Source organism: Cucurbita pepo, chromosome 5 (genome assembly GCF_057944985.1).
Source record: "Cucurbita pepo subsp. pepo isolate OVF chromosome 5, ASM5794498v1, whole genome shotgun sequence".
Classification (NCBI taxonomy): domain Eukaryota; kingdom Viridiplantae; phylum Streptophyta; class Magnoliopsida; order Cucurbitales; family Cucurbitaceae; genus Cucurbita; species Cucurbita pepo.
Genome location: NC_141802.1, coordinates 3,165,148 through 3,188,574, shown reverse-complemented (window position 1 = coordinate 3,188,574; position 23,427 = coordinate 3,165,148). Strand labels below are relative to the sequence as shown.

The following is a 23,427-nucleotide window of genomic DNA, read 5'->3' as shown; positions in this document are numbered from 1 at the left end:
ATGATTGTAAGTCAACTGAGCTATGTGGAATTCATAGGAATTCAATATGATTGTAAGTAAACTGTGCTCTGTGGAATTCAATATGATTGTAAGTAAACTATGCTCGGTGGAATTCAATATTATTGTAAGTCAACTGAGCTCTGTGGAAATTAACTTTGAAAATAAACTCAAAGCATTGATTTTGATGTCATCTTTATTTGAGTGAGCCTTTCACAAGAACTTGAAAAATGGAAGTTTGATGAAATCCAAGATGTAGTTCTCAGCAAAAGTACTCGGAAGAAAAGTTCGAGATTCTCAAATCTTTAAAAATTTTAAAATCTTTCAGAAGAACCTGAAAAATGGAAGTTTGATGAAATCCAAGATATAGTTCTCAGCGAAAGTACTCGCAAGAAAAGTTAGAGATTCTCAAATCTCTAAAATTTTTAAAATCTTTCAGATCTGAAATTTTTTTTCCAATAGGAGAGTCGTCGTGGTAAAATTGTCGTCGACTCGTCAGTAGAAGGAGGATAGCTGACCGTGGACAGGTGAGAAGAAAAAAAACTGTAGAATTGAGAGGGAGATGAGAGATAGAAGGGGGAAGGACCAAAAATTTCTAAATTTTAGGTCAATCACTCAAGTCTCTCATCAACTCCATCAACTCCCACTTTAGTTTTAGTTGTAAATTACATAATGCAAGTGAAACATCAATAATTTACACAACCCACGCATAATAACAATTATTTATTTCTATTTCAGCTCGTCTTTGAGGTCTAATTTTTACCAGACACCATTTGTCCTCTACTACAACACCATCACCTTCTCTTGGTTTGTAGTTTCATTTCAGGATGGATTTCTTTTGAATTCTTTTAGACATTAGGAGGCTATTTAGAGAAGAAAAGAAGTGGAATCAGAGAAATAAAATAAAGAAAAGATAAATTTATTTAACCTGAAGATTCAAACCTCGACCTTTCGATCGAAGGTATATATTACATACCGGTTAAACTCACTTTGACTTTAACCTACAACAAATATGTAGGTAATGAGTTTAACTTAGAAGTAATTGAACTATGTCCAAATGAAATTTAAGCAAAGATTAAAATTTTACATTGGAATATCATATCAGCATGCCTCCTTTTATTACACCTCTTGACCCTTTTGCTCTGCAAGATCATTTACCATCCACTTCAGAATGGCAACACAAACTAAAGCAAATGATACAGATATGTATAATTTTAGTGTATTGAAAAAATTACTCTCATATCGCTTCAGACGGTAGATAGCACCATTAGTTCAACCCACTGCTCTGACCTCTAAGCTTCCCAGAAGTTTAAGAGTTCATCCAAACGCATCTTACTGCCTGAAAAGGAAATTTACCAGAGCCATCATTTCAAAAGGCTCCATCAGAAAATGAGCAATGTATGGTAAGCTGATGATTTTATTTTTGTAGTTTTCATCTATAGTATTTCTCTGCTGCATATGAACTAGAAAATGAGCAAGTGCATCACCTAGCTGTGTTTTGATCAGCTCGCAATGCGTCTACTTCTGATTCATTGATCCATTTCAAGTAACTTTCCACACAGTCTAGCCCGCATGCCTCTTTAACAACAGGCAAGGTAGCAGGAACCTCCAGCTGAAACGCGTGATCAGACTCGTCTTGACCGCGCCATCTTCGTATCTGTTTACGTGCTTCTTTAATTGCCGCTCGTGTTGCACAGTGAACTGATGCAGCTAGTAGCAATGGTGGTTCTCCAGAAGCTGCACAAATGCATTGCGTTTATTCAAATCCCACTCCGAAGAAACCCTTGTATCCATGCTTTTTACCCTTTGGATTGTATACATAATTGTTTTCACCATCCATATAGATTAAATGATATGTATTTTCCTTTTTAGTTTCTATGTTAAGCCAACATCTGATGATGGAGCAGATAATTTCTATACATATTGCATACATTGTTTTCATAATTGCTTCTACGAAAAAGTCTATAAGGAAAATGAAAAATATAACTTCGAATGACAATAAAGTTTGACTAACCTTTTGAAGAGAGAACGCGTTTTTTATGATGTCCGGAGTTCAAAATTTCGACGTTGAACTGTTTCGGTATGGTGTCAATTGTCGGAATTTTGTAAGTCCACGTGCTGGCATTAATCATTAGTCCATCAGAATTTGTCAGGTATTCTTCTGACATAAAAAATCCAATTCCTTGAACAAAGGCTCCTTCAACCTACAAAAACCGATTCCCATCAATAAGATTATCGACACTTAGAACATCTGATCAATCAATTCCAACAGAACAATAGCTATATAGAAGCTGAAAAGTGCACAAACTGGAAACTTCAGGGAGATTGAAGAACAGTTCAAACAATTAACCTGTCCCAAATCTACTGCAGGGTTGAGGCTCTGTCCACAATCATAGATAATATCTGAACGTAAAACTGACGTTTCTCCGGTGAGAATATTAATCTCCACCTGTCATAGCATGGTTTTTGTGAGTTGAACTGTGCAGTAAGATAAACTGGCAGTGAAGTGGTTAAATTTGACAATAATACAATAGTAAATACAAAGGGAGGTGTTATTAGTGCACTTGCCTCACTAACTGCAACTCCATAGTTCAAGTATCGCATTGACACAAAGTCGGGAATGTACATAGAATTAACTGATAAATTCACTGATTCCAAGTTTGCCTGCATTTTTCCCGTCATAAAACGACCAAGATGTTATAAACCCAAAGATATGTCTCCATAATCATAAAGCCCAAAGGAATTATTATGAGGAGGTAAGAAAACTGGTCACTTAAGAAACTAAACATGTAAAATTATAAATCAATCACCAGACCAAAAAGAATCGGCAACATGGCGGCCATTAAAATCAAACTAGAAGACCTTGATCATAAGTCCGACCCTCCTAAACCGCTCATAACTAAAACAAAATAAACCATTTTTTTAAGCATATGGAGAAATTATGAAAAAAAAATCAAATCACAACCTTCTGCATTGAATCTAGAATCTTTTTACTTAAAGCAACTATTTTTTACGTGAACTACTAATGAAATTTTAAAAAACTATGTATATGCATCGACCCTCCTACACTTCAGAAACTAATATCACTCCGAACTAAAGACAAACGGTCACTATAGCCAGAAAACATGATTGCAATCATAAAATGTTCTACGAGATGGTGCAGACAACAACCTGGCTTATAAGCACATCCCATTTGACCGAACCCGTTTTCTCCTCCAGTCTTTTCTTGAGAGGTTGTAGTCTCTCTACCAATATATTGCAGCAAAGTCTAACTGCTTCGCAGCTTGATTCAGAGGTAGTACTCCCAGCTGTACACCCTCCTTGTATTAAGCTGACAGTATCAGATTGAACCACTCTCACCTTTTCCAAGAGGTTACCGGTTCCATCACATTCAATTGAGCTGAGGGCATATGCAACCATCTGTCTTACCTTTGTCCATAGCCCCTGGCCAAGTTCAATGCCTCCGACTTCCACAACAACAGAAGCATCAGTTAGAATGCTCACTTTACCAGGGGTTGGTCTCAAAAGTACCTCGTGCGTAATAGGCATTCGAGAAAGACCTCTCTTTTTCCATCTATTGCAGCTATTAAATTCATTCAACATTTCAGTCCTTTGTTTTAAGTTTGAAGATGTGGCTAACCTATCCCAAATGGAAGGTAATGTGTACTCTTGAGGTTCACCTACATCCTTGAAGAATCTGCTGAGGCTGTCAAACGTATGCAGATTTACTTTTCGGATAGTATCAACATCCATGCAAAGGGTAGATGCTACATGTTCAATCACTGCCTCAGCAATAAAGGATCCTTGTACCTCTCCAGGCGCTCGCATTGCAGATTTGCTTGTGTGGTTTGTTTTGCATACTTTTATGTCAAAAGATAAAGCACCCCAATCATACTTCTTAAGTGCATTGACAATGTTGTGTGGCATAACTGGACTTATATCACAACTCATCCCCGCATCAACCAATATTTCTAAATCCAATGCTGTAATTTTACCATTAGATTTGAACCCCACGTTGTAAGTAATCTTCATTGGATGTCGCCCTCCCATCATTATCATGTCAGTCTTCCTGTTAAGATAAATCCTGACTGGACGGCGTAACTTGTGGGCTGCAAGGGCACATGCCGTAGCAACCTAGACAACATAAATGTTAGAAGGTTTTAACTCATTCATTAGAATGTGCTATTCATCCTTCGGGAAATATTAAGGAAATCCTTAGCAAGGAGAAGGAAAAAAAACAGAAAGAAAGCAAGCCATGGTGAATTGTTAAAAACACATAAATGGTGAAGAATGTGAATAGCTTAACTTAGATACACAACTAATTCTAGAGGTCGGTTACACAAACCATCTTTTATCTTTCTTTCAAAATTAGATAAAAAAAACAATTTCATTCATGTATGAACTTTACAAAAAGGATAGATAAAACAGGGTGATCATGTAAAACTTTCCCAATTGGTTAGAAGGGTAGCATAAGTGTGGGAATCAAAGGGATTAGACATTTTCTATAAACCATCTTTTTATAGAAACACTAAAAAGCATGTCGGTTTGAGAAAAAGTCAAAAGTAGGTTCAAGAATGAAGTATACTTCAAAATATAAATGGAATATAACATAAATCATGAGATTGTAATTGGCCACATCATCTCACGTACATCAAAACCTATATAGTTACCAAAGATTCTATTCAACACATTTTGTTTCCATAATTAGAATTTGAAATGACAAACCAGAAGTTGCCTTACTTTTAATTATCAAATAGCAACGAAAACAATAGTAAATAAGAGCGGTAGTACAAGTAAGAAATACTCCATTAATGATGTGGAGATAGCTAAGGACATCTGCTAGATTTTGGATACAAGATATCCATCCTAGTCATGGATGCAACTGCCCTACCCAACTCAGAAAGGTCGAAAGGAATTAATGTTGGACTTATTGGATAAATAGCACTGCAAGGATTTGTCATCAGTGCCCAATTCCAACACGACTTGTTAAGATATTCAGATGCACCAAAACAACCACACTTAGTCTGAGGAACCTATATATGCACATGCGTCCTTGTGCTTTGCAAACTAAAATAAGCTTTTAGGATACTCTGATGCCACTTGAATAATCAAGTGGCTCGAGTCTGTGCTTAAGTTGCAATTATGTCATCTTACTTGGATTCAATGACTAACTATCCTACCTACTAAGAAACACAACAGATCCATTACTATGATAATTTTCAACAAAAATTCGTTTCACATTGGTATCCAAAAAAATCTAGGAGAAATCTTAATCACATGTTTACTTGAATTTCCTTGCCTTCCTATCGAAGAAACATCACCACTAGTGAATTGCCAACCCAAAGATTTTTCAATGGAGGTGGGAAATCTTGGGTATTGAAGGAAGAACATTTTATGTAGCAGATAGATAGAGTTGGTAGCAGATACTCACAGCCATAGATTTGATAGCCTTTCCACCAAAGCCTCCTCCAACCCTCCTAGTAATTACACGGATATTATGTGCAGGAACGCCAAGACATTTTGCAATAACAGAATGTGCATTAGCAGGCCATTGACTTGAACTGTAGACTACCATGCAGTTATCTTCATCTGGAATGGCAAGGGCAGTTTGTGTCTCCATATAAAAGTAATATTGTGACCCAAGTTTGATCTGAATGTAAGCATTTATGAAAATATTAGAAGAAATGACTTAAATTTTAGATAGATAATAATAATAACACTTGTAGCAGTATTATTACAAACTAATTTTCTTGTGTGAAATTATCGAATGGGTAATGGTCAAATTTTCAAAATCAGACTCAAACGTGGTTCAACTTAATAAATCAGGCATGTTTCCAATTTCTTATCGAGGTTGGAATATCATAATTAAATTTAAGGCCAAGCATGTCATAGTAGAAGGTACCTGAGCAGCCTTAATATGGTGATCAGCTTCAGTCATTCCTTTTGACATATCTCCAACCTGTTCTGGATACAAAAATGCAGGGACCTCAAAAAAGCTTGATCTTTCAAGAGCACTTTCTACAGAAAGGATAGGTGCTTCCAAATCATCTATGTCATAATCCACTACTGCAAAGTCTGCTGCCGTATCGGCATGTTTCTGTGTATCCGCAACCTAAATAACAAGTGTAATAAGAAATAAGCACCTCAACAAGGAAGGATTCCTTATGTAACAAAAGTTTCTACAAATGAATCATGGGTTAATAGAATCACCACAAAAGCAAGTGGCTGACCAACGCTCTCAGTCAGCTTATCTGCAAATAGAACTTCATCACCAAACATAGTTCTAGCTCCAACGTTATGTCCACCCACAGGAATATCTTTGGTGGAAATAACAGCAATAACTCCCTTTGGTTGATATTCAGGAGAAAAAGTTAACCCATTCACCCTTGCCAAAGGCTTTCGGCTGTATATGAATGCTCCACATAGGCAATTTGTTGGTGAAGGAATATCATCCACATAGATAGCCTCACCTAAAATATTCATTTGCACATGCACATTGGTTTCATGATACTGAGAACAAGAAATCATGAAAAACAAATAGACCCTACAGACCATGGAACACCTGTTTGGTTAGTAATCTAAAATTTTAAAAAAAAATTGAAAATAAATGATTTAAGGAAAAAGGAGGTTGTATTCCATATTTCTAGTGTTTTTTAATATGTGTGTTCGTAAATTGGGAATTAGATCCCAATTCAAAATAAATGAGTATGTAATATGAAATAGTATGTTTATCTTCTTTTATCTTTTATAGTGTAATTCTGACTTTATAATTTCAAATTTCAAATCTGAAAAATAAATGTTGTTTTCAGAAATTTTGCTGTTTGAACATGTAAAGCCTAATCTTAAAGTGAATGCATTATTAGAAGTTTCACAGCTAGGTAATGTATATGCATTTGACACCAAGTAGGTACCATAGATCAAGCCAATGTTAGCATACAAAGAGTTCCAGAGCGAGACATAAAAGGCCAGCTCCAACAAGATATACAGGCACATATCTTCAAATCCATGCAAACAGAGGTGGAAAAATTGGTCATGCAGACAATGTTTCCAACAGAACGTTTCAGAGATTGTGAAGGCTCAAGGCTCATCAGGTTTATTAATATAGATTCATTTTATCTTTATAACAAAAAAGAATGTCCGAATTTCTATTATTACAAGGTATGAAGTACCTGAAGCTTGGATAGCAGCTCCGGATTTTGTAACGGTATCTCCAACGGGATGATATTCTGAATTTAATTCGAGCGTCTGCTTTCCAGATGATAGTAGAGTTGCAGTGTTTTTATAACCAAACAGGTCGTGGTTTGAAGTAAATCTGTCAGGTAATGTTGTCAAGGTATTCTTGCATCCATTTAGGCAATCACTCTTGATGGTAACATTTCCATCAACTAAGGAGCTTAAGAACTCAAAAAGAAAGCCAACGGCTAAGCTTGTCCTATAAGAAGGAGATGAAGTACCCTTTTCAGGAACTATAGTAGCTGCAATCAATGAGACAGCTTCAAATATTACATTATAATCCATAACTTTTCCAGCTAAAAATTCTTCGACCTTTCTTGCTCTAATGGCATGTTTGGTCCCATAGGCTCCAAAAGACAAGTGACAACTATTTAAAAGGATCCCATTTGAACTTTTACATGGAGAGATTACAGCTAAGAAAGCAGCATTTAGGTACGGTAGTGCATTTCCAAGAGGCCGAGGCGATGGTCTAAAAGTATTAAACAATACAGTAGTATCATTTGGATAAATATCTCTAACTGAATCCCAATTTGGGATCTTGACACTTAAAAGTACACATTTAGGACCCAATGGAGGCCTTTTAAGAAACTCATCCAACATAATCACTTCTTCGTTGGAACCAGTTAATATACTAATCATGGAACCTGCAGCAAGGAGTATTGTGGCAATATCTGAAGGAAACTGTCTTCTTTGTGCCATCATTAAATTTCCCCCAATGCTCGCAGTATTTCGGACAAACCCAGAGGCAATTTTCTCCATATGGTCTGCTATTTTACTGAACACCAGCTCACCTACTGAGGATGGTTCGTGGTTATTATTTTTCAGAGCCTCAATAGCCTTTGCAATCGTCACCGTTGCACCAATGTCTATTCCTGTTGAATCCCTTCTGATAACTGACAACTCAGGGATGTGTTTAAGATTAATATATCTCTCAACATGTTCAAATTCTTTGTAATATCCCACTTCTGTGTTGCCTACAACGAATTTTATTTTACTTGTATTGCTAGTCTCATTGCTTTCTAACAATCTGTTTAGATCCTCGACACTAACCGGATTTAACCAAGAGCGTCCCTTAGAGTCCACAAAAGGGATAGGCCTAAGTTCCTTTTTTAAAAATTCAGGAAATGACAAGAGGCCATTACTTTGACTATATGGTGGTAATTTACTCAATTTTACATCCTCACCACACCCCTTCCGCCAGAATGAGTTTAGCCCCAAATCCTCCATATCAACATCAGCAGCAAAACTCTTGCAGGCATCAGCAATGGGCCTATATCCTGTACAGCGACAGAGGTTTCCAGAAATAGCCTTTTCAGCTTCAGAAACCGTAAGTTTTGAGAATCCCGGAGAGGTCTCAGGTCGATTGGTCTTTTCAGCATCGACGAGAGCAGAAAAAAGTGAAACACACATTCCAGGGGTACAAAAGCCACACTGAGAAGCATGGAATCCAGCAAACCTTTGATGAATTGAGTGGAAACCGTCCTTGCTATTTCCAAGACCTTCACTGGTTGTAACAGAACACCCATGAATACTACAAAGCAAGGTGAGGCATGAACTTACAGTAAAATCCTCAACCTTATCTAACACAGGATCATACTTGGACAATAGCACAACACAAGCACCACAACCACCTACATTTCAAAATAACCAAACAAGTCAACAGATTTAGATTGAAATAAATTCCATACTATGATTCCTGTCGAGTGGAATAGTGAACTGATGATTAGTTAGAAATTGAATCCAGCCTTCCAATTTCCAGAGTTAAAAAGGACCCAATTGCTGGAACGTAACATCACATTCAACTTCAAACAGAATCCTTAAGAACTATGCTTTTATGTATTAAATCATAGAACACAGTAAGAGTTGTTTAACTTGATACTTATTACCAAGACATGTAGGCCAACCGCTAGCAGATATTTTCCTCTTTGGGCTTTCCCTTTTGGGCTTCCTCTCAAGGTTTTTAAAACGTGTCTACTAGGGAGAAGTTTTCACACTCTTATAAAGGGTGTTTCGTTCTCCTCCCAACCAAGGTGGATCTCACAATTCACCCCTTCGAAGCCCAGCGTCTTCGCTGGCACTCGTTCCTTACTCCAATCGACGTGGGACCCCACCAAATCCACCCCTTTGGGGCCAGCGTCCTTTGGTGGCCCACCAACCGAGGTGAGATCTCACATGTGAAGCCAATAATACCCAAAACTGAGGGTCACTGAAAAACATTAGCAACTAGCAAGAATATAAACAGTATAAAGTTGTATCAATTAGTTAGAAGTATGAAAAGAATGGACAAGACAACCGTGTTCGGGAAAGAGTCAACGGCGAGTACAGTAATTAAGGAAACAGATACTTAAAGTGCATAACATGTTGATACACAAGGCAGCTGAAGGAAATTAACAAAAAAAAAACGAGAGAAAATCCATATTTCCATGAAAAGTAAGCAAACCCAAGTCATGGATTTGAGGAAGATGAAGTAATTACCTTCACCACAGCCAAGCTTGGCACTCTTGAAAGGAGTATGGTGGCGCAGAAAGTGAAGCAAAGTAGTAGAAGGATCAACGGTAGAGAGCTCAAATCTCTGCTGATTAACAGCAAAAACCAGCGGAGATGCTGCTTTCTCTGGTTTATTCTCCATTGTCGGGTAGATGAAACTGTAGCGGCGGCGATAAGGGATAATAAATCTTCTTCCCTTCGGTGAATGAGACAGATTTGTCCGAACATGGAAACTGGTTGCAACAAATTTCTGGTCATGAGCTTAATTAACACGCGTTCATTTCCCACCCGGTGGATCTTCATTTTGATGCCAACAAAGACAACTTGAAAAAAAGTAATAATAATTTAACTTTTCCCCGAACCTCCTTTATCGAGGAAGAGCGAGAGACGGCAGAGGGAATGAATGAACCGGTTACGAAAAGAAACGGATGAACAAATCTTGAGTTGAAAATTGAAATTGCAGAGTTCATAGAATCGATCATAGAATGGGATGGCGTGAACGTCGCTGAGTGTCTCTGGCATGTCCACTGCTTGTCACTCTTTAGCCATCTGCCATTAATGGTGAATAGCGGTTATTGGCTGAGGGTAGGGCTCTTTCTGACGTCATCATCCACGTCATTGCCACGGTTACTTTTTTTTTAGTTTCCCTAGTGTGAGGTGGCCATTCAATAATATCTATTATCTTTTATTTTAAAAAGACTTTATAAATATCTTTTAAATGTCCAAAAGATTTTAATTTTTATTAATATCTTTTAAACCTTTCAAACAAAAAAAAATCAATTTTTCTCTTGAGAAATTTTGCTCTATATTTATTTATAAATAATATTTTTTATGTTTAAGCTTCAAAATAATTTTTATTAATAGATGTTTTTTTACTACTATTTTTCAGTACGTGTTAACTTCTCTAAATCATTTTAAGCGAAATATATAAAATTGAATTCTAATTCGTCTTAAAAATTTTAAAAATAAGAATATTTTATTAAGCTAGATAATTAATTAATTTTTTTTAAAAAAAAAACTCAAAATGCGTAACAATGTAACTTTTTCTTTTAACTCTTTAAAAGATTAAAAAAAAAATCAAACAAACAAAAACATAATAAATAAAAAATTGTGTCTAAATTAATTAATTTATGTTTGAGTTGACCAGATGATTAATATTTTATATGGGTTAGATCAGTAATATTGTTGTTTTTAAAAAACAAGAAAACAGTAATTTAATTTAAAAGAATTGATATTTTATTACAATGATGATAATAATAATAATATTAATAATAGTGGGTATATATATTATATAACTTATAGAATCAAATGCCACGTGTATCGATTTTAGTGAAGTCAATATCAATAGTATAATTTAACCCTTAAAAAAATAATTGTTATTTGTTAAATTTTGACAATCAAATCAAACCGAAAGCGATAGAAAGTAACCTTTCCGTTAATAATATCATTGAACAAAAAAGAAAAAAAGAGATGATTTCTCAGCCCAACATAAACAACACCTATTACTTGAGATTGGAAGTTCCATTCATCAACTTTACACCAAAAAAGAATGTATATTGAGACTTGAACTTGTTGCAATCTCGTTGAATTAAGCTCGGGCGAGGCTTGGTGCTGCTGCTGCTGCTCTTGGACGAGAAATGGGCGAGAGACTTGAAGCTTGCCCAATAACTCTAAGACAAAATTCCATGCTATGTTTTGACGTTTGACAATGATGAACAAGCTTAATTGAGTTTCAGCTCGTCACGAGGATCAGACTTGATAAAACTATCCAATGAATTATGCATTTACTAGTTCTATAAGTTCCCCAAAGCAATGGTCATAGGTGATCGAAATCGCTCAGGTCGGTGCATTTCTAAATGTACATCCAATGGAATATTAGATCATATTGATGCAATGCTGCCAGATGTTAGCAAACATCTTTGATATATCATTACTACCGTTCAAATTCAATCTTCCTGTGATATCTAAACATTAGATGGGACCTCTCTACCGTCTATGTATATCTCCTGTAAAGATCTGAATGTAGCACCTTTCCTAATTGATTAACGCATTCGTGGCAGTTTCTTAGAATATCTCTGGAGGAAAATTTTGGAATCTGGTGTGTTTCTTAGATCCCTAAGGCAGCTTGGTTTGCTACAAAACTTCTTTATGGTTCGGTTCCAGCTCGGGCTAAGAAACCGACCCGCACCAAACTACCCCACCAAAGAAATTCAGTGAGACTGTCTGAAGTAGTACACATCAGTTTTGTTTTCGGGGAGCACAAGATGACAGGAGAGACAAATTTTCTATAACACAAACTAAGGGTAAGCCATCCATCTTCTGCACACTTCACTCATCAATAAGAACTACCATAGCAATAACATTACTACTCTAATTACAAGAACTGTCCTCTGTAAAGGGGCTAACATAGCATCTTCACTAAGAAACCTTGAATGCAACATGGTTCGAATTACAAGCATTCAAGCATCATAGAAGCTACCCGACCTAACTAATTCAATTTCACAAACATTAGGACGATTCTCCTTATCTCTCTTATGGTTTGAAATCAATCATTAGACCGAGAAGGCATAGTAATTCATTTCATTACCAGTATCAGAGTAATGATCGTTGTAATTGAAATATTCCCATAATCGAGATAACCCATACTCTCCGAGCTTAGGTGACTTCAGATAAAGCAGGTGCAATTCTTTCATGTTTTTGTCAAATCTCTTCTTTACGGCAAGTACCTGTATGTTGACGCAAAATTTAGCCTCCTTATCAGTTTTTTTTTTTTTTTTTTTTTTTTTTTTGTTCTTTTTTCAAAGAATAAAATAACTAGAAAAGGTATTATATATTTTCAACCTCCGAACAGACACTAGATAACATTGTATATGTCAATTTCTATCAACTAAAGCATGTCTGGCAAAGCAGTTTTTGTAAGACATTTATTGGATATCCCTAAAGGGATAGTTTTTATAAGACATTTAGGCTTTAGCATTCCTAAATTATAAAATAAATGTAATGAACAAGACAGTCCAAAACAGGTACCATGTCATGCTGAACACAAGGAGAACATCAAGTACCCCGCACTGGAGGACAAGTTCCCCATTCATGAGTACGAAGGAAATGGATTCCAAATAACATGCGATGCAAGGGGAAGGTTTCTTCTCTTGATAGCATATTTTAATAAATGGCTTGCCATCTGAGACTATACTGCTTTGTCTATTTGCATGCTACGATATTTTGGACATTCGCCTAGAACTAAAGTATGAGTTCAAATGTCCCTTCCAAGGTAAAAAAAATAAAACTCCTAACACTTCTATGATCGTAAGGAATTTCTACTTTTTAATAAGGAAAATCAAGCACGCAGCTTACCTGAGACTTGTTGATCTCAGAAAGTCTCCTCGAAGAAGCTGCATTATCAACTTGAGTATTCCACATGTCACCAGTAAAACAACATCGGAGATCCAGTGCACATTGCAAGATTTGATTAATGATACCAGCCACAGATAGTGTTTCTTCAGATAAGAAACATCTGTAAGGTTATACATAAGAAATGTTAGGAACTCAGTTCTACAACTAATTTGAGGAAATTCTATGCTTGAAAAATGAATGAATATTTTTTTAAATCACTTCATTTAGTAAAGGCAACCTAGGAAGCACATACGTTGCTCAAAGGTTTGAGAGTCAAGTTGAATGTCGAACACACCTCTAAATCACTTGAACAAGTCAGAAACACCTAGGATACATGTCCAACAAGCCCGTCTATACTGTTATTTTGGACCAATTAATTTTCTAGTCCTTTGAGTTTTCCAAAAGGATCTTATTTGATCCTCTTATATTTCAAGTAGCAGTTATTTATTTATTTGGTGAGAAACAATTGAAAGGCAAAAAAAGAAAAGTCTAGAGGGAAGGGGCTGAGACAGTTCTTATTATTTATTCGATCAAATCTTATTATTTATTCGATGGGAACTGTTTCAATGGCAATGAAGGAATGGCAAAAGTGATGTGGCTAAACATTATCGACGGTACTCTAGTGTAGGTTTTGTTGAAATATAACATAGGGTGTTCAAGATCATTGATAGAAGAATTTTTTTTCGAAGTGGTGCATGGTTTCCCTTTCATCCCAACTTTTCAGGGTTCAACAAACAATTTCTTTTTTCTTTCTAAAAATCTAGACTTAATTTGATTTTGTACAATTGGGGAAATATTTTGTAACCTTTGTTGTCTAGAACTTGGATTTCAACTCTTATCCTCCCCTCTTTCAAATCCCTACATTTTTCCAACCAAACATGTTTCTTCTTTTGGAAAAAAAATACAGTTATTTCTTACCAAAAGTACAAAGTCAAGCATTCAAAAATAATCTTCTAGTTCCCCAAGACATTTCAAACTTTGAAATAGAATCTTACGTGTGAAATGCATCAGTTAAATAAGCCATATGCATTGACTCGAGATCCATCATATCTTTTGCCTACATAAAACAGAAGCATAATCAGACAGAAAAAACCAGTGTGTTTGAATGCATCAAACAAGGAAAATAATCAGTCTCCACTCTTTGGTCATGAATGATAAATAAAAACACTGATAGCAACTTCAAAAGATCTCTCCCGTATTAATTGTTGAGATGGAGGCTGCTTGGTCAAAAGTGCTCGAGATTTTTCTATATCAAAAGCAACAATATCTAGACTCTAGTATGGGATGCATTGGACAGTCAAGATATAAGATGTCTAAATACATGGAGAAATTAAGATGAAGAAAATTAAATTGACGTCGAGGAATACCTCAAAGCCATTCGACAGAAAGTATCATGCATCAATGTAATTGTTGAAATTTGGCAGTTTGAAGTAATAAACCATTACAATGACGATTAAAATCGCATTCGTAATTCAGGTAGCTAAGACCAGTTTAGAACTTATATTTAAAAACAGTTTCAAACAGTTTTTAGATGTAGCAATTTGTTTTACAGAATAATTAAAAATTTGGGAGCAAAAAATGGTCAATTAGAAACAATATTTCATTGTTTGCACGTATTTTCTAAATTTACTATTTACTAGGACAACCACTCCTCAAATCATAGATCGGATATCTATATAAACCACCAAACCATAAATTTAGACATGGTTTCAAAAACAAAAGCGAAGAGTTATTTTTCAGAATGACGCCTAAACAAGCACCCAAGAGACTCCAAACATCTCCTCATATTCTAACTCTCTCTCTCTCTCTCTATGTATATATATATATATGTTCAATTATCTTAAAGTAAAGAATAAACACAAGAGATTAACAAATTTGGACTGAAGATGGATAAAGAACACGTGAAGTCTTGGAAATAAATGAAAAGGGAGGGACACCCTTTTGATCGTTCACAAAAATATAGATATGTCCTTCAAAGAAAATAAAGTACATCGAACAAGTCAATTACAAATCCTGAAGAGCAAGAAAAAGTGCCATACTCAACATAATATCTGACATTGATACATGGGATAAAACGTCCACTCATACCTTAAGTTGAAGAGATTGAAGAAATCTACACCAAGATAGATGTGATAATTGAGACTCCACATAATGCTGTAATACACATACAAAATGGCTGACTTCATGCCTGATCATAGAAGTGAAAAATAGTCAGAGCTACATATGAAACCACAAAAATAAAAATAAAAATTTAGTTTCTGGAAGGAGTGAAAGAATGCCAACATTATGAGCAACACAAGAAAAGAGAAATTTGAGGCAATAAATCAGGACTACCTAGTCTTCACCAAAACATTGAAATGCTGGATTTCCTGATTAATAGGTTTGGAATGGCGATTCTGACTGATCAAGATACCCATGTCCTGTAAATCAAAGTTTGAAGCAAATTGCATAAGTTCCATTCATACTTCAAAGATGTTTAAGACACTTTTCAACTTCAACTGACTATTCATGCCAGCTGGACTAATATTATTCCCTAATGGAACGTCCTCTTATCTCCATCACTGCTGATGGAATTAAAAGCTGAATACTGGACTTTCAGTTGAAATGTTAAACCATCAGCTCTCTCCATTTAAGAGTTCTAGAAAGGGGGAAAAATCATTCATATAACTTTGTTCGAGTCAATCTACTAATAAAAAAGAAGGGCTCACAGTAAGACAAGAAGGAACAAGAGCATGCACCTAAGATATCGATTTAAAAGGTTGAGGGAAAAATAGCTTAAGGAAGAATAATTTGATTTAGTTAAATTGAAAAGGGCATTTAAAAGTATAAACAAATTTTTTCATAAAAGTCATAACATGTTCAAAATGAAATTTCGAGTATTGCCATTCACCCCCTTATCTGTTCTACACTCATCCAGAATTGCCCCCTCTGTATGCATTAAGGTCAAAAAGTTTAATGCTTGTTGTTTAAGATCTCCTACGTTGCAACCAAAATCTTTTCTGGTTCTGACGCATATTTGTTTGTCAGCTAACCCCTTAACGTATCGAATTAAAGGATATATCATGACCTTCAATGAGGACCAAACTTTGGTCAGAGAAAAAACAGCAAGCTTCACTTTAACATGAAAGCTGAAAATATCGGCATATATTTTCAATGCAGCAGGCGTCAAAATGATATTGATAGGCCACTCTACATGATATCCCAAACCTAGAAACTCAAATGAATCAATCCCTGCCATTTAGAAGAAGAAGCCATTAGGGGAAAATTATAAAAAATAATTCAAATATTAGTTTAACCATCAAGTCCCAATATTGAATTTAACTAAATTTGAGGACTATGAAACGGAAATAAAAGGAAGATATAATTTGAATGAGTAAATAATACACCGATGGTTCCTTTGGAAAGAGGCAGAGTGCACTCTTCTTTGATGTAGACAAATAATCTATCCTTGTTGCGGTCATGTTCACACGATGACTTTTGAACAGACAATTCAAGATAACCTTGAATATCTGGAAGCTTACTATCTGCCTCTATGACACGCCACTTCTGTGCTTTCAAGGAGTGGCAGCAAAAATCAAAAAAGAATTTGATCAGCACTTTCAGTTCAGAAAAGATAACAAACTCAAAAAATTTGGCACGTATATATTACATGATTCCACAAAGATGTGATAAATGAATCTGCCCAGTCTGCTAGTTCCATAAAGTGGTACCGCCGCAGTGCTAGAAGATGCTCTTGCAAATCAAATCCTTCATCTAGTAACTTTATAGTTAACTTGCTGACATATGTATATCTTTTTGCAAAGGTATAGGAATAACTATTACCCTTTATGACAAACATTCTCGGATGGATCCTTTCAGAAATCCATCTCAATGGTGAGACAACAAGGTAAAAACACTCACAATCAGAACATGTAGAAAGAAGCAAGCACTAATTGACCTTAAAGGATGAAGATCTTGGACAATCATTGGTTTTTCTTAAATAAGCTCAAGATGGAAAAGTATATTCGAGTGGGAGAAACATCTGACCTTAAGTTGTACAAAGAGCCAGCTAACGAGATTGTTTAATTGTCTCTTATGAGAAACGAAAAAAAATGTTAATGAGATATTACTTATGTAAAGGACCTACAAAGTGAAGAACTATAAGCCCATTAAAGGCCAAAATTACAAAATACAAGATGATCTTGTAAGATCAAAACTAGAAAACTTTTGAGTCTTTCGACCAGGAGACCCAATAAAGATGCTGGAAAGTGAACTTGAAGTGTGAAAGGATTTCTCGTTTTTCTTTTTTTGAGTTCAACACATGAGGGTGAAAATTCAAACATTTGACCTTTTAATCAACGATGTAATGTTTTGATTGGTTGAGCTATGCTCAGGTTGGCAAGGTAGGATTTATTTATGAATAATGCTAAAAAATAAAGAATCTCTTTTTACACTAGGGCAGGGGAGTAAGGCAGTTACCATTCGATAGACGCCAATAGACAACTAACCTACCCTTGGGCAGTTAGCTTAATCATAGTACAAGAAGAAAAGTGAGACAAATTATATGACATCACAATGTCATCTCTTATACCTATTCAAAAAGAAAGAACAAAACAAAGAGCAGGAAAGAAGGGCTCAAGAAAAGGTTATCCACATGAAGCACTAACAGATGCCAAGCACAGAAGAAATCAAGGATTGTTTAAGAGAAGCTTTGCAACTCACATAGACCTTAAGAAATAAACAACAACGAGTAAATGGAAAAGGAAATTTTTCTTGAAGCAAACAGTAGGACAATCAGTAGCATACACTAACCATATAGACAAAATATTAGGATACAAGCAACGTGCAATGAAACTACAGCCATATTAATGTCTGATTTTCCAGCTTATAAGAAAAAACCGGCAAAATATTAGGAGAAACTGCAAATGCATTCTCAACAAAAGTAAAACACAAGTTACAGAGATGAGGTGTAATAAGATGCAATAAAGTACCAGATATAACCAAATAGACATCCAACATATTTGCATAAGGATACTGAAGGATTATTTCTTGCACTAAGCATTTGTGAATAACGTAATCAAGTGGCAACTCGAACAATCCTGAACAAGATAGCTTCTGCTCTTCAGCATTATTATCAACAGTTCTCTTGCTTGCTGTACAAAGTATAGTTTCCCAGCTCCTTCCACCAGAAACATTAGTTGAAATATCTTCTTTGTCATTGTAAGATATAGTATTGTCCACAAAAATATCTTCTCCACATCCTTGTTCACTAGAATCACTATTTTTACTATTGGAAGAAAGAGCTTGAGAGTTCCCACCACATAATGATTCAGCTCCAGAACTAGGCAGTATCTTTTCTGGGCATACCTTACATGGATCCTCTACAACAGAAAAATCAAAGAAAGGAAAAGATTGACCCAAGGCACTAGCATGTCTCTGATCAGGCTTGCTCATCATAGGAAGGAAAACATTTCTTGTTACCATTGGATTCAAACTGAAAAACTTGCTAGAGTAATCAAGATTCTGTGGTTGTGCAAAAAACAAATTAGAAGCACGTGGAATATTATCAAATCGATTGTTCAATGAGGCATCCACTGCACCACTGGAATCACCAATCCTCTTCCTAGAAAGAGATAATTCTCCAATATGGACTCTAGAGTTTCTTCTGGTTTTCCTTAAATCAAAATCCAAGGAATGCATATCTTCTGAATAACCAGTGCAGGTGACATCAGAATTCCACGACCAATTAGCCAAGTCAAAGAACAAAGATGTATCACTTGAATTTAAGGCATTGTTTTGCGATTGCACAACAAAATTTACATCATCTATCTTCGTAGAACTCCCATCCAAAACACTTCCTACATGAAATGGTCCTTCACAATCAGAAGCCTTCCTTAAAGAATTAATATTCAAATCATTCTTGGAGAAGCTTAAAGAAGAAAAATGATTTTCCTTTAGCACGCCCATGTTATTGTGAGGATCAATCTTTTGATCAAACTCAATTTCATCTTCACAGCTACTTGAAGATTTACATCCGGAGGAATCATACAACTCCATGGGTGAATTATACATGTCCACTGCAACATCAGCTGCATCTGATGAACTAATAGAGTCATCATGATCTGTGTTGTCTTTTAACCTGAACCAGATAAATAAGAAAAAGTTGATAAATTAGAAATGAGGAAAAATTAGTCAACAGCTTGAAAGATTAATAAAATGAGAAACACTGAACAAAAATGATTAAGCGACAGCCTCCACGGAGCCCTAAAATTAGAGCCAAAAAGCTCAATATGCATGCACGTCAGAGCAAAAGCATCTAGATGCACCCTTTAGATATCATTTTGCTTGATTGGAGCCTATTTTTGTTCTGGTTTAGCTCCTTTTGTTAGAAGTTTGTTTTTTGTATCCCTCTTGTATTCTTTCATTTTCATTTTATTCTCAATGAAAGTTTGGCACTATGCACTACATCAAAAAAAATTAATAATAAAAACAGAAAACAGAAAAGAATCTACATGCAACTTGCAAGGACTTGTGTACGTCTATATCATCCAATGGACACACGCACTCTTAGAAGGAACCAACAGTATATGATATTACATTTTTGAGCTCTTGTCCACTTCTGGATCAAATAGGCTATTTCCTGATTTAACTGACAAAGGTGCACTTATTCCTCCTCCAACATGAGGAAAGATCAGAGATACTGCATCACCTGGAACCATCTGTTAAAGAAAGATATTCACAAGACTGATATAAAAACACAATCAGAACAAATTGTAGGGCAGCAAAACATATGATATGTTGGTAGAAAGTATAACGAAGAAATTGATGTAGGTTAGATATTTTGAAGCTTGTTTAACCTCGTGTTCCACAATCTACCGTGTTAAGAGATTTATGAATAATTTTCAGGGTAATAAGGCATGAAAATGAGGAAAATAAATACACAACCCTTAAGTTATACCATGAACTACCTAGCGGCTCCCAACTGATCCAACAAAAACCATGCTTTCCTCGACTCAAAATTGAGTAATTTATACAATTTTTTTATTAACTGGGGAATCAGGAGACCACTCCTTACATCATGATGCTTGTTGCCCACCACTCACTAATCCTCCAAGATGCATATTACAGCATTCAGATTACCTGCTCATATCTGAACTCTATTTTTGTCAGAAGATTATCAAGTTTTTTCTGCATCCTTTCATAGTAAACGTCCCTTGCAGAAACCCTGGCCTCAACATTTTCTTTGCTGAAAGAGATTACAGATTCATAGTACACATGATTACTAGAAAAGCCAGTCCAACAAGGAAGAAAATCATCGTAAGTACATTCTGCAGTGGCAACAGAAGTACCAAATTCAAGTAATTTCACTAGTACTTGAAGCTGCTGACCAGCTCTGAGAAGTGGAAGCAATAATTCCTTCATAAAACAAGGAACAGGGACTCCTTCTCTCTCCTACAGGGAATGATCCAGAACAATGAACATCAAACTCAAATAAAGGAAACCACAATAGATGAGGAAACAAAACTGCTAACTGCTTCCAAATTAACAAAGAATAACAAATAATAAAACTACCCTTGTACATGCTAGTGGAAAACTGGAGATTCCAGCAGTATTGAGATTAGAAGTTTTAATGTCATCATATTCAACAACAAACTCTGCATAAGGGTCAACAACTTCAGCTTTGTATATCCATGATCTAATAAAGGCACAATATGGTTCACATGAGCGGAGGAACAGAAACTTGAGTACAGCGCAATGAGCAGGATCAGCAACCTAAGAAGGATAGCGAAAGTTGTTATGTTCATTACAGGAGCCATAAGAAGACATGACACAATATAAACAAATTAGTTCTTTAATATGAGGCAACGAAGGTTCATAGAACAAAATTATAAGGGATAAGGTAAGAAATCCAATCGCATGCAAATGCATATACCAATTAAGCATAGACATGAATATGCATATGAAGAAGCTTAAGTGACCACAAATTTTATGCATGCCCCCAAGTTGGTATCAACAGAAACGAGTGGCAATGTCCCAAAAATATCTTAACTTGTGCAAATGGATTCCCAAGAGATGGAGAAACACTGAAACCCAGTTCTTCCAAATATTTGAGGCACAAATTGAAGCACCTTCACCATTTCATTAAAGTCAGATACCAATAAAAGATTCATCTACATTGCCTAAATAACAAATCAAGAAACCCAAGGTTGCCAAAACTAAAAGAAAACTTGCTTAAACCAAAGCATACGAAAGGACAATGTGGCAATAACTCATAACGACCACCAACCAAAATTCTGCAAACACAAACAATACAGTAGTATGCAAGAAGACAAGCAATTCCCTTCATTATAGTCATTCATATTAATCTTATCAGAAGCCACCAACCAAGTGAAAAAAACTCATCTTGGAAGGCTCTTATCAATTTTAGACTACACAGACAACCTCCCCCAACTGTAACCCCAGTCGTTCTCTTCACACTACACATTTTGTTAAAGGATTCATTTTCTCTTGAAAATCCCCAGCACCTGAGCCCCCGGGAATGGGCTCCCAACCATCTAAACATGGAGGTCTAAGCATCCATATGATCATTGAGAGTCTTCCTCCAGCAAACCGATGAAGCAATTTCCAACTATCTGATCATTTTTCACCACTCCCGTCCAAAACAAAATGGTTCTTCCCGAGGGCCGCCAGTAGCTGACAGGATAAGACAATCAAGAAGCCAGGATAACCTTTTCTTTCTTAATCCCTTTTCAGTTATCTCCTGATATAAAGATTATTCTTAACCTTGAAGTAACTTAATTAGTACCAGAGGAAATATTCATGCACAACAAATTATTAGGACTCAATGAGAAAAACACATTACAAGTCAGACAAGGAAGATATTTCAGTTTACCGCACCTGGAGTTGTGTGTACAAATATGTTAGCAAGTCTCCTCCCCAATAAAAATTACAAAATTCAGAGGTCGCCTTATCAATCAGGTCTTGAAATGGTAACGATGAGAAGCCATTAGCTACATTTTGCAAGTTACATATGTTTCCAAGTACTTCAATCTGAATTCTCAATTCTCTTGTATGAAGGTACACCTCTAATAATGTTATGTCAGAATGCACCGCGCTCATAAGACATCCTTCCACTGATGATCCGTGAAAAGACGCATCGAACTCTTTTGGCGTTCTTCTCAAACCTACTGAGGCATGCAACGAATCTAATGCACACGTATAGCCTTCCAAAATCTTTCTCAGTGCAACTGCAAATGCCTGATTAACAAGACTCTTTCGGGAGCATTCTTTCCCTCTCACATCACTGCCATCGTTACTTTTGCATTTTTCGACCTTACGTTGATAACTCTTATGATTAAACGCTTCATCCATACCCAATTCAGTAAAGTGGTCAACGAATTTATGAAGAAGGAAAACTAAAAACCCAACGCAGCCAATCGACCTGAGTATCTTTCCCAAAGCGTGCGTACTCGAAATGCGATTCCATAGAGATGGAATTTGATGGAATGTCCTGTCGGAAGGATCAGAACAAAAGGCAGCAGATAACTTTTCCACGCTGATAAGTGCTGACTCCAACCCTTGCAGTGCGTTCATCGCCAATCTAACCAAGCTTGCCTCCTGAAACAAAAAAACCGTCGTTTCAATTGTTTTAGAACCAAGGATATCTTATTCTTCAAAGATCAACGCTTAAGCAATTTGATCCTCGAATGCTACAATATGCAGATGTACCAACAGAATGACAATGCGGAACCTTAAGAATACAACAAGTAAAATCGATAAAAGTAAGAAGAGCTAGAAGATTGTAATTCTAAAAAACGAGGAATAAATGTAAAGAACAGGAACTAGAGAACTTACGGAGACTGAAGAGGAAGAGACGCCATTACTACTACGAGAAGGGAGCTGAGATTGTTGGGTTTGTGAAGGGATGGTTTCCCAAGTTCTAGGAGGAAGCCATGGATCTTCCACCTTCAAACTCTCAAGCATAGATTGGAAATTCAAATTGGTGTCGACCGCCATAGTTTCTACTTCAATGCTAAAATACCGCCATTAATTCGATCATTTCAGAACTGCTTCATGGTAACAAAGGGAAGCTACTGAGTAGAATCCATGGCAGAAATTAGCAAACCACTGCAAGCTGTTTGGATTCGAGGGTGAAGCGCGACCTCCCTCCCCTCCCTCCAAATTTTTCGAGTTATTTTCACAAATAGCCCTTTTTACTTTATTAATATAAAAATAACCTCCTTTTAGTAATTTTGAGTTTTGACACCTCAAATGACTAACATACCCTTTGCCTCCGCCGCTTTTATTCGCGGCTTAAAGAATATGTTGAGTTAATTT

At 36.0% G+C, this 23,427-nt stretch overlaps 2 protein-coding genes across 3 annotated transcripts; both read right to left on the bottom strand.

Annotated features, from left to right (window-relative positions):
• Nucleotides 1–895: 895 nt before the first annotated feature.
• AAO2 (aldehyde oxidase 2) lies at nt 896–10,257 on the bottom strand. The gene is made up of 12 exons (XM_023677731.2): nt 9,706–10,257; nt 7,167–8,861; nt 6,208–6,467; nt 5,900–6,109; nt 5,429–5,647; nt 3,169–4,131; nt 2,566–2,661; nt 2,348–2,446; nt 2,012–2,201; nt 1,485–1,734; nt 1,233–1,336; nt 896–1,139 (listed from the first exon to the last, which is right to left on the bottom strand). Exons 1-11 carry the CDS (start codon nt 9,857–9,859, stop codon nt 1,330–1,332), a joined length of 4,143 nt encoding a protein of 1,380 aa, XP_023533499.2. The 5' UTR covers nt 9,860–10,257; the 3' UTR covers nt 896–1,139; nt 1,233–1,329.
• Nucleotides 10,258–12,052: 1,795 nt separating this feature from the next.
• LOC111795389 (Spc97 / Spc98 family of spindle pole body (SBP) component) lies at nt 12,053–23,281 on the bottom strand. Of its 2 annotated transcripts, XM_023677787.2 has the most exons (14): nt 22,945–23,281; nt 21,988–22,707; nt 20,662–20,862; nt 20,230–20,541; nt 19,687–19,808; nt 18,125–19,228; nt 16,760–16,901; nt 16,497–16,656; nt 16,178–16,341; nt 15,445–15,530; nt 15,199–15,298; nt 14,106–14,167; nt 13,072–13,231; nt 12,053–12,443 (listed from the first exon to the last, which is right to left on the bottom strand). In XM_023677787.2, exons 1-14 carry the CDS (start codon nt 23,104–23,106, stop codon nt 12,270–12,272), a joined length of 3,669 nt encoding a protein of 1,222 aa, XP_023533555.2. In that variant the 5' UTR covers nt 23,107–23,281; the 3' UTR covers nt 12,053–12,269. The 2 variants fall into 2 exon arrangements, with proteins under 2 accessions (XP_023533555.2, XP_023533556.2); XM_023677788.2 differs by lacking the exons at nt 12,053–12,443; nt 13,072–13,231; nt 14,106–14,167; nt 15,199–15,298; nt 15,445–15,530 and having other exon boundaries at nt 16,184–16,341; nt 16,495–16,656.
• Between the last annotated feature and the right edge of the window lie 146 nt (nt 23,282–23,427).